The 18207-nt window shown below is 39.8% G+C and overlaps 2 protein-coding genes across 5 annotated transcripts; one reads left to right on the forward strand and one right to left on the reverse strand.

Annotated features, from left to right (window-relative positions):
• Positions 1-754: 754 nt before the first annotated feature.
• On the forward strand, positions 755-18167 carry hap1 (huntingtin associated protein 1). 4 transcript variants are annotated; one of them, XM_044191418.1, is made up of 15 exons: positions 762-1324; positions 5800-5876; positions 6141-6257; positions 6385-6479; positions 7163-7271; positions 7443-7521; positions 7606-7736; positions 7937-8011; positions 9268-9479; positions 13117-13335; positions 13594-13931; positions 14896-15084; positions 15343-15445; positions 15777-15835; positions 16400-16538. In XM_044191418.1, the coding sequence occupies exons 1-14, from the start codon at positions 1123-1125 to the stop codon at positions 15814-15816; spliced, it is 1986 nt and encodes a 661-aa protein (XP_044047353.1). In that variant the 5' UTR covers positions 762-1122; the 3' UTR covers positions 15817-15835; positions 16400-16538. The 4 variants fall into 4 exon arrangements, with proteins under 4 accessions (XP_044047354.1, XP_044047355.1, XP_044047353.1 ...); XM_044191419.1 differs by lacking the exon at positions 15343-15445 and having other exon boundaries at positions 755-1324; positions 16400-18167; XM_044191416.1 differs by lacking the exon at positions 15777-15835 and having other exon boundaries at positions 772-1324; positions 16400-18167.
• On the reverse strand, positions 10050-13087 carry LOC122873992. The gene is made up of 3 exons (XM_044191432.1): positions 12230-13087; positions 10380-11030; positions 10050-10254 (listed from the first exon to the last, which is right to left on the reverse strand). Exons 1-3 carry the CDS (start codon positions 12257-12259, stop codon positions 10189-10191), a joined length of 747 nt encoding a protein of 248 aa, XP_044047367.1. The 5' UTR covers positions 12260-13087; the 3' UTR covers positions 10050-10188.
• Positions 18168-18207: the final 40 nt, after the last annotated feature.

Raw genomic sequence — 18207 nt, forward strand, 5'->3', positions numbered from 1 at the left:
GGAAAGAGTCAATTTGTGGTTGAAAAATTAATGAGATGGTTAATATTTGATTGTAAGAAAACTGCTGTATCTAGCAACTGCAAAGGCATGGATGGACAGAGACAAGACAGTGAACTGATGACTCGGTGTAGAATGACTGTGGATCATCACAGCACAACGGAGTTCACTGGAAAATGAATTGGAAAGTTCTTTGTCCTGATTGGATCTTGATTAGAATGAAATGATATGAGATGAAAAACAATCTTTGTGGTTGCCCTAATAATCTAGGAAAACTGAGTATTTACTTAGTTTCTGCTCACAGAAAGCAACCCTCTGATCCTCAGAACATATTGATTATTATTTTTTATTATGAATGATATATTTATGAATTATTCATATAAGTATCAACTTAATCTTTAAGTATTACACAGAATTAATCATTATTTTAGTATAGGGAGAAATAAGTATGAATAGATGCATTATTATTTTTTCTTGTGGTTCCCTCTCAATAATCCCAGTCAAAACACATACACTCATCAGATGTATTCACTCTGTTGATTCCATCAGACCCCTGTAAAGTGGGTGTGGCTCTGTCTGCACCAGTATTACGCAGAGCCCTCTCTCTATCTGGTATTTAAACAGCCATTGGCTTGGGCGGAACCTACCATCTCCCTCAATTTCACGGGGGTGGGTGGGCTTAATGCAGCATCCTTTTATGCTGCACCAGCTTTCCCATCCTGAATTATTTTTTCAGTTCTAGCTATGTGATACTTATCTTTTTGTGTTTGGACAAGGTTAGTGTGATCAATATCAGCTTTTATGGCTCGTGGATTAGATTTTTCTTCCTCCTCCACCCCTTCTCCTCTTCCTCCCCTCTTTTCTTACCCGGTAGTCCAACGTGGCCAGGTGAACGGAGGCAGGCATGACGACAGATGGCCCTTACAGCCTGAGGGATTATATATTAACACCAAGCAGCTCAGATTCTCTTGCACACACAAACACAGGTGTATACACCCACTCATGTAGGCTAGTGGATACGCGTTTGTCAAACACACAGGCCAGCAGAATGATGCCAGAGACACAACTGGTGTGTCACAGCTCAGCAAACACCCAGTAGAATCAGAAGAACAGGGGATTTAACCGATGGACGGAGAGACGGAGGGCAGTTTTTCTCTGGTCACCATGGAGGTGTGGAGCTCCTCAGCATCTGAGGAGGAGGAGGAAGAAGAGAAGAGCACTTCCAGTCTTTTGGAGGAAGTAGTGGAGGAGGAGAAGAAAGGCACCAACAACAATAACAATAATAATAACAACAACAAGGATAGCCTTTGCAGGGAAGTGACACAAGGTGAGATAAGGCAGTGTGTGAGGATAAGAACAGGTAGTAGGTATGCACAAGAGACTGATCAGTGCTCTGCAGAGCTTAGATATAAATAAGATATAAAGCATGAAGTATAAAGTGTCATTGTTAATGTTGTGATTATTCTGCCCTGCAAGTCGAATATTGCTGTCTGGTGTGTTTTGTTGTACATTGCATTGTCAAGGTCTTTGTTATCTAAGTGCTTTAATACTTTATAGTGCACTGCATGTACTGCAGGGTGCAGTGGTGCCACTGAAGGTGCATCACGCAAATCATGATTACCATTCAACCATTCTTGTTTATGCAGTTCTTATCATAAGACTCCTTAAGTTCAACATGAAAGTGCCCCAAGACGTGTAAAGTTTTGTAAATATATTCAGCTTGAATGTTTCCTCTTAGTGTGGTGAAGGTCACTGAGCCTGTGTGTGTGTGTGCGTTTGTCCACACACGCTGCAGCAGCACAATCAAGCCCTGTGTACATGTAAGCAGTTGTCATTGGCGGCATTGTGAATTTGTGTTTTCTCTTGTACTACTGTTGTTATTATATGAAGGTCAGATCTGTACAATTAGGGAATAGTATTTTAATGCTACAGTTTCCATTCCTCAAAGGGAATTGTGATTTTATGAATTAAATTTGTCAAATGAGATTGAAGGAGTGACCTGAATGCTCTTCCTAACAAATGACTGCTGTTGAATGTTCCCAAACGCTCTACTTTGTGGACAAAGACTGCAGATACATTAACTGTGCTGCTGCCCTAGTTTCAGTCCAGTATTGTCAGTTGTCTTTGCTTTTCCTGTAATGCATTTAATGTTAGATTTTTGATACATACTGTGTATGCAAAAAATAAGATCATTTGATGGTGTTGCCTGGCTTATAGTCTAGATAAGTTTGCACAGCACAATTTAATCTTTTTACAGTATTTTTTAAGCCGACATATGTGTTTATAATAAAGAACATGGTTGTACATCTAAGATTAAAAAAGGTGTTCGCACTGATATTCTGCTTTAAGAGATTAGTTAATGTCAGCAGGGATTCTCCTCTATTCCTCCTTTGTATGGGCCATTCTTTGTCTACACGGGCATGTGGCTGGCACCAGCACGAATACTGCGACACGGGCACCCCTCCAGAAAAACCCTCTGGACAAATTTTCGGCCTCTCTGTTATGCAATAGAATAATAAATCTGATACATTTTCAGTGCACATATACTTCAGTTGGTTTTTGTTGGATACGTTGTTGCACGTGCTGTGTATTGTGTTGATGTCTATATTGCCAGGATCTTTAGGCTAAAATCCAGCTCTAATTTTTTACAGATCAGTGATGGATCTGACGCCGATAATGTTATTTTATAACTCCTCATAATTTTTTATAGTGAGATTAATGTTACCATTGTTGTGTATACGCTTAAGACTGTTCACTTTTTAGCCACTCTAAAAAAAAAAAGGTCCAGACAGATTTACAGTAGGAAGCTCTGTGAGACAAGTTTAAGATCCTGCCAATCTTGTCTGCACTTTCAGAACAATAGCGATCAATAGGGGATCAATGTGTCCATGCCTGTCTGATCCCCACAACACGACAGACGTCATAAGTATACCTAAGTCAGCAAGGTTCATCCATAGGTACAGTATTAGGCTAGCAGTTCAGGGCAGCCTAGATTTAGATCAACCCAAACCCTAAAACCTCTTTCCTTGATCTGCTCTATGCTGCGGCAGCAGTCAGGTCAGGAGGAAACAGATCAGGGATTTCAGCTGGTGAGACTTTGTGGATGTACAGTTTAGGTGCTCGCTGAAGCATGCATTCATTGTGCAAATGCAAATAAGCGATTCAAGAGAGCACAAAATGTCCGACATAACGTGATGCCTAATTGACTAAGGATTACAACAGCATAATCCTTGTAAATAATAAACAGCAGTAGTACTTCACTTTAACGTTGCTGTGGCAGACTGACATGAAATGTAATGTACTGTAGATTGAAACAATATATGCTTATTTAACTTGCTGCACTGTTTATGCTGTTGACAACATTTGAATGACTTTGTAGTGAGCTGGATCTTATTTTGTATGTGTGCAAGTGTATGTGAGTGTACCTGAAACCCGACAGTCCTGCTGCTGACTTTGGTTTTAGCACAAGTGCTACAATTCACTTTAAGTACAATAGGATTTGATGTTGAAGTTGAACTATTATCTGATTAACCTTTTGTTAATGTATAGAATGTATTTTGATAATTACACAATAAGCCATTTAATGCTCAAGAAGACTTGTATATGAATATAATTATGCGTAATTTAGGTTGTAGTTTACTGTTTAAAACAAGATTGTTTGGTGTACCCCCCTGATTGAAAGTAATTTAGTGAAATTTAATAACCAGCTAGCAAGATCTTGATATCAGAAATAGACATGGTGAAACAATTGTTGAGGATGTTTAAGGTGGATTATGGGAGGACATCTATTATATCTTTTTCTATAGGTTTTTAGCAGTGTAATGAACAAAAATAATTTTGAGTCAAGCTTCAATGTTGTAGATATTCAAATGTCAATATTTCGGAGCACTTAAAGGACTTCTCGTCGATGTTGGCTTAAAAATTAAGTTTTATAATTTGAGGTGACCATTACATTTAGCTTTTCAGATCTCCGAGATATTCCATTTTATTATCAGCATTTAATATATTAGACTGACAGTATCCATGACCTGCATTTGGGAGGCAGGGTTAGCTAGTGGTGCGAGATTCATCTTTATATTTGACATTCAGTGTTCAAGTTCATTTCCCCTGCTGCCATGTCCTTCAGAGACACACGCGATCCTGCCAGCCGACCTGTTACATAGCCAACAGTGAGCTCTGAAATGAAATTAAGAGAGTTTCCAACATCATTTGTCAGTTTTGTCATCTTGGAGTCCCACATTCAACCTTTGCAGGCGTGACTTTGACACATGATGCCTTTCACTGTTTGCTGCCCTCCTGAGCCTTGTGGGTATTCGTGATGGGTTAAGATGCTTTCACTATCCCACTTCTGAAACATTTTTGTTTCTGCATTACTCTTTAATCTACTTAGAGAAAATTGAAACATGACCTCTACCTTACAGTAAATCACCTCACTGTGCTATAGATATATGATTTAATGGTCTGCTACAATATACTTTACAGTGCAGTAGTTCAGCACAAGGTTAGCTTCTTATCATTAGGCTGATTAGACACTGATACAGCTATCCTATCACCGTGTTTCCAGGCCAAATTCAAGGACCTCAATCTAATTACTTTGCTGTTTGGCAACTTACCATCTCTTAAAACTAGCTAAGCTTTCAACCAAAATGAGATTACACAACTGATTTTGGTTGCAGTGCCATTCAGAATCGCATGCTAGTCCAGACAAATTTTGTACATCCTTAAACAGAGACAAATCAGATGTTAAAAGACGGTATCCATCTTAAGTCAATGAGTTCTGCTCTAAAAGCATGAAAACCACAATTGCAGGTAGCATTACAAAAGTAGCACAAAATTAAAACACAGTATTGTACTTAATGGGTTATTGTTTATAACTTAAGTCTTTGGTACAAAGTAATAACCTTTGAAATTCTGATGAAATTTGGGTAATTAACAAATTACAATGATGACTTTTGAGTGTTTGGCTCACGTGCAGTACATGAATGGCTTCAATTAAGAACCACGTCAATACTGACTTATTGACTTTCCACACCGCTTTATCCTTATTGACTTTGAAGTGGACATAAACAAACCATTCTACTAAGTTGCAGGTCAATAGCCAGTCACTGTTATCCCACTCCACGCTATACATGCCCTGCTGGTGTGGACACTTTGTTAGTTTAGCCCTATCAGTCTCTCCAGTTGAGCTATATTGGTATCCAGGAGAACGAGGTCTTTACTGGCGTCTTATCTGGCTAAAAAGGATCAAGCTAAGAGGATCAGTATCTGGCTGACCACATGGAGATGTTGTGGTCTGTAGCTGTGGAAACAAGGTCTACTCGAAACAAGATCTACTCGAGTCACTCATTCATACAAAGAAAAAAATACTGCTTTCAGTCTGGGTGTGTTGTTGGTGTTGTTACAGGTTAATATTAAATAATAATTATGTGACAAGGGCATGTTTATGAGGGCAGCCTCTCTTTCTTCATTTGTTTACATGATTATGTGATCCCTGAATAATAATCCATTTCTAAATACTTACAATCCGTAATCCATTTTTATCAGAGCAGCGCGTCCAGAAATTCAACAGAAAACCAGAAACTTTTAAAAGAAACATCAAAGGTTGGTTGGTTGAAAAATAGAAATAGAGGAAGAGATCAGTCAAACTCAAAAAGCTCCCTGATTGGCTAGTTATTATTGCTCATAACCTCTATCTCATGATAAACAGTCAGCAAGGCTGTCATGTTACATTGTCCTTTGTGTGCCGTCTACAACTCTGTCTCTTCCTCCATTCATTAAATTCCTCTCTCCCTCCTCCCACAGTGCTGTGCTCAGACAGAGTGGGCCAGGTCACCAAGACGTATCATGACATTAAGGCAGTCACCCACCTGCTGGAGGAGGTAAGAGAGAGACACACAGCAGATGAATGGGATTATAGAGGATTAAACTTATCTGCCTCACTGACCATCACTGTTTGTCACTTGTTTCTGTCAGTACGATCAGAAGAAAGTAAATAAAATTTGGTTAAAAAACACAACTGCAATTGTGATTTCCTCAATAAAACGGTGATTGTGTATCTGCCAAATTTTGAAAAAATGTAAAAGTGCTACCTCATTATGCATTGTTCAGTAAAATAAATGCAGTATTTATGTATCACTTTGCAGAAAGAGCGAGATCTCGAGTTAGCAGCGAGAATCGGTCAATCCCTCCTGAAGCAGAATCAAGAACTAACCGCACGCAATGAAATGCTGGATGAACAGCTTGAAGTTGCAAAGGAAGAGGTATAAACAAGCCTCCTGATACACACTTGTGCAGTCACACTGAAATACACGATCTGTGTTATGTTATCAATGTGGTGCTTATACAGTCTGCTGAGCTCAAGTGATATTAGCTTACTGTATTTTCTAGATCGCTCAACTTCGTCATGAGCTCTCGATGCGAGACGACCTCCTTCAGTTCTATGCAAGCACTGAGGAGATCGAGAATGCTGAATCGCAATCACCGTGAGTTCACACACACACAGTACACAGAGGTTGAGGAATGATACCACTGGAAATATTTAGCTTCATGAAAACATATAGTATGCAGTTTGTTTTAAAACAGTGTAGGTGTGTGACTCTATATAGATATCCTTCAAAATAAATAAGAATTACTGTAATTCATGCTACTAATTAGTTGAGAAATTACCACTAATACTAATCTTTTTTTCTTTTAGTCTACTACTTTATCCTTGTTCTTTTGGCATAAAATTAACAGAAACCAATCATTTGTGTTGCAATGTAACACAAATTCTATCACAAAATAATTTAAAAACAACCTTCCTGCTATAGTTATTCAGTGAAATAAAAGATGTTTATGATGATGAATGTTCCGCAGTTCCTGAGTCTGTGTTTAAGTAAACATGCGTCAGAATGCCTCCACTGATCCTCTCAACGTTTCCAGCTTCAAGCTTCCTGCTAAACTCTTTCCCATCAGCAGTTAATTATTATCACTATTCATTACTGTTTTCTTTTGATTTGAAGTACATTTATTACCAATCACTCAGTTAAAGAATAATTGGGTGAAATAAACAAGTTTGTTCACCTATCTACTGTTGATAAATGTCCACCTGTTCAGTTTGTTTTTCTCTAAGTGAGAAAAGCAGAAAGATGTCTAATGCAGATAAATGTTTCTTTTCTTGTTGTAGAATAAAAAGGAACGAGTCCTGCAGTTCTCTCAGCAACTTCGTCCACTATGACTTCCTGCAGCAGAAACTGAAGGGTTTAGAGGACGAGAACCGCAAACTGAGATTAGAGGTATGCAACACTGCAGAAGTTCTCACACAGAATGAAATGAATGGAAAGTTGCTCATACATACAAGATAAAATAAAACACTTCAAAATTCTCATCATTTTTATGGTCATGTCTGTATAAAATCTAGCTTTAATTAATAGTATGCCATTTTGACACTGGCGTAACTTCTGCAGGCCAATGAGCTCACAACAGAGACGACCAACTACGAGGAGCAGGAACAGGAGCTGATGATGGTGTGTGTGGAAGAACTCTGTAAGTGTTAGTCTTGTTTCAGTATATGAAAACAGCGCATAGACGATGAGTTACAGGTGTACTTATGGGACTTGTGTGTTTCAGCATCTGTCAATAAGCAGGTGGTTGACCTGTCAGAGGAGCTTGCGCGGAAAGTGGAGGACTCTCTCCGACAACAAGAGGAGATCAGCTCACTGCTCGCTCAGATTGTTGACCTGCAGGCCCGTTGCAAAGGGGTGAGAGAAACACACACACAAATTGTCCAGTCAAGGTGCCCTCAAGGAGCTTACATAAAACAGTTACTGACTTTATAAGGAGTTACGTAATAGATAACTTTAAATACTTACATTTGCTGTAAAACAATGCCATGTTCTCTACAAATGGGCTTAGGTCAAATCACAATAAAACTCTAACTTTCTTCTCTCTGTCCCTCTAGCTCACCCATGAAAATGAGGAGCTGAACCAAAACCTGAGTGCCTCCCGTGAGAGCCAGCGAAAACTTAAATCAGAGGCAAGAAACTTGCAATCACTTTGACAAGTGATTAAGATCCTTTCACATTCTTACTTGAGCTCAGTTTTGTTTTCCTTTCTGGCTACAATTAGAATGTGGACACTTAAAACATGCTTTTGTGTTTTCAAGTCTTCAAACCACAATGTTCAGAAACAAACTAGATACAGAACCCTATTCTCAACTTGAGAAATACATTTAATAAATAAAACAGGAGATAAATTAAACAAACTATCTTGAGTGTTTTTCCTCATTGGATGTCTGTCGTATGCACGATCTTCGAACCCCAAAAAATGCAGAATACCGAGAAGTCTCTGTAATCCAAAACACACTTTATTCGTAATAAAGTCAAATGGTGAATGAGCAGTGTAGACAGATGATGATAGGCAAGGTGAAGCTGGCTGGAGAAGCAGGCAGACAGACAGGAATCTAGGAAACCACAGGAGCGGCGATCACCAGCACCGGGTAATGCCTTAGGCAGAGCAAAAATAGACAGGATCAAAAACACGAAGGAAAAACACACTTGCAAAAAGTACTTAGCTTTAGCGAGAGCCTAGACGTAGTTGTCATACAATGTACAGGGACGATCTGGCGTCGGAGTAGTGGAAAAGCCTGGTATATAAGCTGTGAAGACTGATGAGTAGATAGGAGACAGGTGTGCTGGTGATCAGCCGCAGGTGGGAGGTTCCTAGAGCCAGGCAGGTAACATACACACACATACACACATATCCAAAGACAAGTAGGGGACCCACAAGACACACCAGGAAGGGGAACACAACAGAGAACACAGGGCTGGAGAGGAAAAGGTGGCAGACTACCACAATGTCAGCCCAACCTAAATGGATGACATTCCCCACTCAACCAGTCAGTGTGCAGCCAGATCTCCAGAGTTCTTGTCAATCTTCTGGAGGCTTGGAGAAAGGTGCTGTTTTTAGAGGTGGCCAACGGAACAGCTGCCTCTGATTTTCTAAGATCACACTATCACAAATAGTTTCTTGTTTACTCCAGACCTCTGTAAGTTTGATGAGAAGGTCTGTGTGCCACACAGCACTGCAGATACAGATCATGTGTAGTTGACATTTTGCATCAGTTCATATCACATGGTTACCCAGAAACACGTTCTCTGCGTCCCCACACAGACCTAATTATGTGTATCTTTGCACAAGCATACTTTGGCCTTAATAAATCAATATTCAGCTACTATAGTACTATACTATTCAGTACTACAGTTTGACAGATATTTCTCCCCCTGTCTGCAGCTCAAAGACCTGCAAGACAAGTGCTCAGAGTGTGAGGACATGCTCCACGAGGCCCGAGAGGACATAAAGAACTTGCGGAATAAGAGCCTACCCAACAGCACAGTGCAGCGGTACACTGCACTGGCCTCTGTCCTCCCCATGGACTCACTGGCAGCCGAGATAGAGGGCACCTTCCGCAAAGGCCTGGACACCCCGGCTCCCTCAGAGTACAAGTGAGTCTGTGATTTCGTGTGTGTGTGCTCTCATATGTGGAAGGCTTCGCTCGACTTTCTCTTAACCATTCCATTTCTAGCTAGATAAAACCCCAGTCATTTACTTGATGCAAGTCATCAAGGCTCATTTGATTTCATTTCATTGTGCAACCCTGTGTTGTAAAATGCCAATAAATGACCTTGATTCCTTAAATGCCCTGGTAGTTCTACCCTCCTACCTTTAGCATGCCTTAAACTGAGACACAACCCTCCACAGTCCTATTTATACCAGTAGATATATCTCTAGATGTCTCTGTCTTGACCCTTTTTTTTTGTTTGTATAAAATGAAACCCCACTCAAAATCTGCCTTTGGAGTGTGAAACCACTGAATGTTTCACGGTACGGAGCTTGACATCGTCATGCAGGAGGACTTTTACTTGCAGCAGAGTATTTTTACATTGTGGTATTTGTCCTTTTACTTGAGTAAAAGATCCTGTAATCTTGTGATTTTTATAATGTGGTATATTGGGTGAGATAAAGGAGGGGACCAGAAGATGTCACAGGTTAAAAACTGAACATCTAAACAACAGTTCATCATAAACTAGTATCATTTTATTTCTTATGAGGCTGAGCTATATAAAAAAACTGAGATGAAGGAGAGGAAGAGGGGTATTGCTATGAGCGATACTCATATCAAACAGCAGCGTGTTTGTCCTCGCTGTCCCTGTCTCAAATCTTCTTCTTCCTTCCCTGGAAACAGAATAGCCTGTTCTTCTTTTTTGAGTCATCATGCTCCTGAAAAAAAGAAGACAAAACAGACTATATTTTAATTAGGCTATCAAAAGGTAAGTTGTTAGAATCCAGTGAGCCTTGTTTTCCAAAGCAAAATGATCAGTGTAAATGAAAAAGAAACGGCATGCCTTGTCTGTCTTCTCCCTTTCAGCCTCCTTGAGCCTGACCTCCAGGGCCTCACATTTTATTTCCCACTGTCCCTCGCTCTGATCATGTGCGTCTTCGTTCTGGCTCATTTTGATCACAGTCTGTAAATGCTCCTTTGCGAGATCCAGCATTTCACTCCGGAACCTGGTGATCAGTTTTTCCTTTTTCATTATTACCTCTTCCTGCTCCTGGCACTTCTCACGCATTTCTTTAAGCTCTGTGGTTATTTCTTCCTCTCTAAGCCCCCACCTGTCCCCCTCTGCCTTGATTTCATTCAAGGCAGCTTGGGGCCTTTTATTGTCTTTCTTCCTGAAAGCTTTGTTGGTTTCAGCAACCTTCAAAATCCCCTCCAACCTGGAGATCTCATTTCTAGCGTGGATGTATTTCCTCCCGAGTGTCCTCTGTATACTTCTGTTTTCATGCACGAGTTTCCCCTTCTCCTCTACCCAGCTGATCTCCATGCGCGTGAATTCCTTAACCTGCTTCCTCAGATTGGTGTTTAAGGAGGCCAGCTTCTGGTTGGTTTTCTTAGCTGATTGAAGGGCTTGTCTAAGTGCAAGCACCTCGGCGTCTACAGCTGCTCTGCATGCATGTGGCTTGTGTTGTTTGCCAGCATTACTATGCTGCTCTTTCTTAAAGACAGAGATATACAAGTAGTGTTTAGCTAAAATCACAATCACACACTTACATAAAATGTATTGTTGCCTTTACATCTGTCAAAGAAACCTGTAAGAGCTACCTCTCATTAAAAACAACACAATTTAGCTCATGAAGTCAGACAAATTCAGCCACATGCTACCGTATAACATGTATGAGTTAAGCCGGGGCTAAGGTCTTTTTGAGGGAGCTGGAAGTAAATTTAGTGCAAGTTTAATAATTAATCAAGAATTTCTTTTAGTGAGAAATGTTTCTTTACATACAAAAGATTCCACCAAAGCAGGAGTCTCTATTCTAAATTGTTTGTACCTTAACTGACAGAGACTCGTGCACAGTTTTGAATTTCTCCACTGAGCTTGTTTTTTTGTTCATGAAATGTTTGTTGTATTATAATGCATCAGTAACATATCTATTTATTTCAATCAGTTTAGGAACCAAAACACATACAGTGTGCGTTTGGTCCACTCTGTTTCATAAATAACTTACCAAAACACATAACATCCTTCCATAGATTTAAAAAGCTGGCCATATTTTTTTTACATTACTACAATTTTGCATTTTTATTTAATTGTTACAAACAATCTGCCCCTCTGGTTATTTTTTTATTTTGATTAAAAATCAGATCTGATTTAAAAAAATAAATAAATTCTTGCAGATACGTATGAATTGCAGTGAGCAGTGCAAAAACATGGAATGATTCATGCCTTTCACTCAGGCTTGGTTGGTTACAGTATGTTACAATGCAAAATTCTACTTTTAGTCAATGGGCCAGCAACAAAAACAGGAAAAGAGTTACCTGTTTAAAGATCCTGAGAGAAAAGAAATTTTATGATGCAGTATGAAGAGAAACCCTATTACATTCATGAAATCTATTTCGTATTTACTGTATGTTAATTAAAAAATGTGTAGGCTGTGCATTGTATTTCTGTGTTTTCTTGGGTTCGGTTGAAAGCAGGTACTTTCAGAATCTGACTGAAAAATTATTTCAAACAGTGACACATTAACTTCTCAAAATGTAGCTAAGAAAATTCATATGCTTTTTAGGAAAAAAATATTCACTTGATTTGTTGACGTTTTAGACAAAATTGCAAATGCAAGACAAGTGAGATTCGTTACAGTGCTGAATTTGCTGACTTAGCTACAGATTTATCTTGGTCAGAGGAGAAAATCTTACCTTGTTTCTTCTCTTGGGTCTGCCCCTCATGTTGACTGAACAAAGATATTGTAGTAAGGAAGTAGCTAGATGACTGAAGCATAAAGTGTATTTTAAATGAAAACAAATGTTTGTTGCCAGGCTCTCAGTCAAATTGGTTGTTGTTGTTTATGTTTGGATTTTAATGCTGAGGAAGAGTTACTTCTAGAACTGAGTCTTGACTTTGGAAACAGCAGTTGAGCGAAAAATCTCACCATTCAGTAGCTCTTCTGGAGCTTTCAATCATATCATATGATCCTCATCTGCAGCTGGTATTGTAGAAATACAAGTTTTCTGACCACTTCAATGCACTTTAGTTTTGTTGATAAATCCTTAAAGGCCCTGAAACCCTACTTTTTTAATCAGCTTCTTACTATTAGTGATGGGGTCCTACATGAACACGCAATTTTCTACCAAAGTTAGAACAGTTTTGGTTATTTCACATTAGAGATTTCTGCATTTTTGTTTTTGAGCATCCCTCTTCCATTACCACTACCTTACAAGGTAAAGAAAATTGCATCTCCGTTGTCACTTCAGCCATACAAGTTTCTGTTGCTAACCACTACAAATTCAAATTTTGTAATAAAACATATGGAGAGACTTCAACAGTCGGGATTTAAATGATGTGAAGTAGCAACTTTAAAACAAATGGAACCGAAAGGGGGGTGGTGGCAAACCTCCCACCCCTCCTAGCTTCAGTCGTCTACAGTAGTACAGTTGGCCTACAGTAGCTTGAAAAACACAGTGATAGCTTTAGGGGTTATATGGTGAATGAACAGTTTTTTTTAAAACAGGTATGCAACTGAGATGAATAATGTAGATTGGGTGTCATCTTTTTATGGCCACTCATGCCCTGTTTCTCCTGGCAGGAACCACCCGTGGCGTGTGTTTGAAACGGTGAAGGTGGTGAACAAGGCTGTAAGGCTGCGGTCTCGGTGCCCCTCCCCGGGGCTGCCAGGCTCCAGCCCAGTGTCGGTTCACTCCAGTTGTACCAGCACCCCCCGAACCAGCTACTATGGCTCAGATAATGCCAGCTTGACTCTGGAGGACAAGCCCAGCTCCAATAATGCTCAGAAAGAAGACAACAGGTGTGTTTGAGTGTGCGTTTATGCACATACTTGAACTGTTATGTCAAATAAAAACATTCCAGATCTATTTTTGGTCTTTTTTTTCCTTTTTTTTTTTTTTTTTTTTACACATATTTGGTATTTTTTACTAGAAGTTAAAATTACTTTCTTTGGGTGGTAACAGTGCATGTTTTTGCAACATGAGTTTGTAATGATTAACCCACTTAAAGGTCCACAGGGTTGAAGCAGTTAAAACATTGTCACATCTGTTCACCATAGTGTTAGTGGGACAAAGCGTCTGGGCCAGCCAGGCACACCAGGAGGCCAGGACCTCGAAGCCGCCTTGCGCAGCCTGTCAGCCCGCCAGGAGAACCACTCCTCTGAGCGGCCTTTCTTTGATGTGGAGCGTGAGCGTAAACTCCACGCCTTGGCAGCAAACTGCGAGGAGGGTGGGAGCTCCAGTGGATTCCTGACACCAAATGACAGCCTGACCTCCAGCCCAGCGGCATCGTCAGGCACCAACTACTCCAATGGCAGCTCACGGCACTCCTGTGGCTCCTCAGGAGGATCCAGGTCCTATCTGCCCGACCGGCTGCAGATCATCAAACCTCTGGAAGGTAAAAGCTTAAGCTTGATACTGTGTCTTTCTTGGAGCTTATTCCAGTTTATGTGGAGTCACAATGGAGCATGAGAAAGTGTTGTTAAAAATCCAAACAAGACAAAGAATGAAAGTTTAATTACTTGATTACAAAAGTAAAAGTAGCATGTGACTAATTTGACATTAGCAGCCAACTGTAAAATTTAGGAATGAGATGACTATTATACATAAATTTGTTAAAACTAAAATAAGCCTCAGCTGGTTGGGTCAGATTTGAGCCCGGCATTTCTTCTTGCTGTAAGGCAACAATATTCAAGGTACCCTGTGGAGTTTTTGACCACTAGCAGCATTATGTAGCAATATTTTTAAGAGTCGTTGCCCAGTTTGTTAATATGGCTGTATTTTAATTTGTTTTGTGCTAGACTTTGCAACCAACAAGACCCGTGTCTTTTGGGAGAATCCACCATTTATAACAGGGTATCTGCAGGTCTTGGAAAGTCTTTAAAAATTATTTAATCCAGTTTTTTCAAAAAAAGGCCTTAGAAGGTATTAAGAAGTCTGAAATGTAGTTTGCAAAAGTCTTTATATTGTATTTTACTTTATATTTTCTATTTCCTGCCTAGGCTGTAATGTTAGTTATAAAATGTCTTTGTATCTGATTGTGCATTTATTATGTATTTATCATATTATATGCCTTGCCTCCAATGTATGTTCTCTACATTTCATTTTGAATTTTTGAACCTTCCCAGCAAAAGAATTTCAACCCTAACGCCACAGAAATTACCAAAATTAATAGAATTTAAATATGATAGAATTTAAAATGAAAATTGACATTTAGAATGAAAATTAAAGCCTAATGAAATAAAGAAATCCCTAACTTTTCTGGGTTCAAGAGACAAACAATCTGAAATAAATGGTAGTATAAATAACTTGTAACTGCATCGCATTACAACATTCTTCAATTGCAACTCTCTTGTCGTCAGGCTCGGTGACTCTGCACCAGTGGCAGCAGTTGGCCAAACCAAACCTGGGAGGGATCCTGCATCCACGCCCGGGTGTCCTGACTAAAGACTTCAGGGAGCTCGAGGTCGACATACAGCACGTCTACAGCCTGAACGACCTGGAGGAGGATGAACCTGACCTGTCGCAGCTCTCTGGAGCGCATGGCATGGGTAGGACACATGTAAATACTGTACACATGCTACAATTCCACTCGCTTTGTCATTCCTATTCACATCATTAAATGCCCTCTAAAATCAGTGTTTCCGGCTTTCTCTCTTCCTCATTATTCAAGTTTTCATTGGTTGTGTCCCATTAATTATCTAGTATAACTTCAGTTTCCAGCTTCGATGGCTCTTGTAGTTTCTCATTCAATGTCATTTTCTTCATGTGTAGTTTAATGTGGCTTTTCTCCCTCCATGACCTCACAGCCTCCCCATCCGGTCCCAACCTCCCTCAGACCTCTCCCACACATACCATTACCACCTGCCAAGTCCTCCAACCCTCCCTTCTCATCCCCTCCTTCTCCACTAGGTAAGAATATACTGTACATACAGTAAACATGCAATTACTGTACCAGTGCCTTTGTGTTTCTTTGAGCATGTTGTGCTGTCTTTGTGTATTTGTCACAGCCCGGACTAAGTGAATTCTTGGATAATAAAGTTCAATTTCAGCTTGAGCTTGATTTTGTTGTTGTGATGGACTTGAGTTACCATAAAACTCAGAACAAGGAACTCCTGAAAAAGAGATCTATGTTCATTAATCCACAACATTTTTTTGCAGTGTCACTTTCTTTCAGTAAGTGTGGATATTCCAGATGCTGCTTTTTTTTCTCCCCCTTAACTTCTGCTCTTTGCCCCCACAGTGGCAGAAAACATCTGTCGAGGCTCTTTCTCCAACTCTAAAAGGAGCCTTCGGGGCAAAGTAAGAGTTGAGGGTCATGGATAAAGTATGAATGCTCGATTTCACCTTTCATGACGGAGGCACAGTACCATGTTTGTTTAACTAAATAACATCAAGGTTAACTATTTAACAAGCCTTTTCTGCCTAAATTCACAAAAGTCTTAGTGTAAGGTCGGAGACAGAGATGTTAAACATTTGCTGCGACCTAATTGAAATGATCATAGCTACTTTATGGGAAAATTATGCACTGTGCTTCTGTTAAATGCACACCTGTCGCCTCCTACTAACACTTGTTTGTATATTCTCGGCTTGTTACACTACGTGTTTTAATGTCTCTTGCCCTTTGTAGGTTTTCATCTCAGCAAACCACCAGTCTCTGTTTCATCACCGCTGACACACTAACATCGTGTTTATCCATCTTACAGACAGACACTAACAACAACTGAACTAAATGAATCTGTTTACAGTCTTGTTTGTTATTATTTGTGTATGAGCTTGCATGATTGTGCAACAAGAAACAGCTTAGTTTTCTTATCTGTTGTGTTTTATTTTTGTTTTTAATCATTATTATCTTTCTGTCTGCAGCGTTCGCTCTTTCGGCCTGCCATCTTGTCGGAACTGTGAGCTCGTGAGCACTTCATCGCCGTTCCACCAGCAGCACGTTGGCCTGGGAGGCCGGACCACCACCATCACCACCACAAATGTAACCACTTCATCACCGGGACTCGTGCAGCTGCTGCATGAGCGTGGCATCTCAGCCTCTCCTTATCCCCACCACAACCTGCACTACAGCCAGAGTACAAACCCCTCATGCTCCACAGCAAAAGACAAAGGTGGAGGCTCCTCATCAGACAAAGAGGGAGGAGGGAACATTTTCAGCTTGAACTTGGTGGAGAAGCTTCAGACTCTGGGGCTGAACAGAGTGGCAGCCTGGGGGATGATGGGCCACAATGGCAAAGAGAGAGAAGCAGGCAGACATCCTGTGAAAGTTTGATGAAGGCGGTTCACGACTTAACTCCTCTCTCATTCACCATAGTGACTTTACATCCAGCCATGTGATTCCCACTGTGCAGTTCAGGGCCCACAGCTCTGCTGTCTTGAAAACAAAAGCCACAGTTGCAATAGCCATACTTTAAGTTGTCGGTAGTGTACAGTAATATTCTTTTCTATGAATTTGTGTACAGTAGTTGTGTGTGTGTGTGTGTGTGTGTGTGTGTGTGTGTGTGTGTGTGACATCTTCATCTCAGGACAACCACCTGATCACCAGTCTGTTTGACTGCAACCTGCAGAAATAGTTTCTTTGTACACACACAAAAATAGAAACATCACGAAGAAAAAAAATATTTTTATACTTTACGTTTCGTGACTGTCATTTTACACATTTTACATTTTTGTCGTTTCTCCTGCCACCGTTTAAAAAAACAACAACAAAAAAAAACTCATCACCTGTTGTTTTTTTGTTTTGTTTCCAAAGTGGAACATCACATATGTGTATATAACAAAGTTGTCATTTGGGAAAGTTAAAAAAAAGACTATGTGCAGTAAATTATTGTTAGTTGAAACTACAAACCAAACCAATGCTGTCACACTGAAGAACTTTCAAATGCACTAAAATACACTCTGGTCTTCCTGCTTATTAGCTGCTACGTTTAAAGAAGAATGTTGTATATAAAATTGTCAATATACTGAATTAAACACTTTAAACACTACACTGACCGAACTGAAACATCCTTTAGCTGTCTGCCCTACAGTTCATCACCTGCTTTCACATAGCACATGTTGTTATGGCTGCATACAATACAGTATCACCTGCAAGATGTTGGAATTTCTGACCTTGTGGACCTCAACAAAAACAAATCAGGTTTGCCATGCTGCATCAAAGACAGTGACTGGGATTTTTACAGGCATGTATTTAAATTTACTGTACTGTGTTGACTGAAAATCGTGCTTGTGCAGATCTGCTGTATTTCACATCATCAGGAATTTTGAAATTGCTGGGATATAAATGAAATGAAAATACTTTTGGGCATTCAAAGTGAATTCTCCATGACGTTAATGTAAGGTGAATCCTTATTTAAAGACAAGTAGAAGAGTGGTCATAATTATTTAAACGGCATGTTTCTTTGAAATCTTTCTGTACAATCAACTGTAGCAAAAAGGCATAGGATAGTGTGGATTAAAAAGGGAAGAAATCCTAAACACAGGTTATAATAATTTGTGTTCTGATTTAAATCAACCAAACTACTGTTTCTCTGCACTACTGTTTGCTCTGTCGGTTTTTGCATCACAGCTGTATATGTCAGTGTGTGTGTAAATTTTACCACCTGCGAATAAATCTTTGCATTTCCATCCAGCACAGTTTTGTCTCTATCACCTCATGACAGCGATGAATT

Source organism: Siniperca chuatsi, linkage group LG3, assembly GCF_020085105.1.
Source record: "Siniperca chuatsi isolate FFG_IHB_CAS linkage group LG3, ASM2008510v1, whole genome shotgun sequence".
Classification (NCBI taxonomy): domain Eukaryota; kingdom Metazoa; phylum Chordata; class Actinopteri; order Centrarchiformes; family Sinipercidae; genus Siniperca; species Siniperca chuatsi.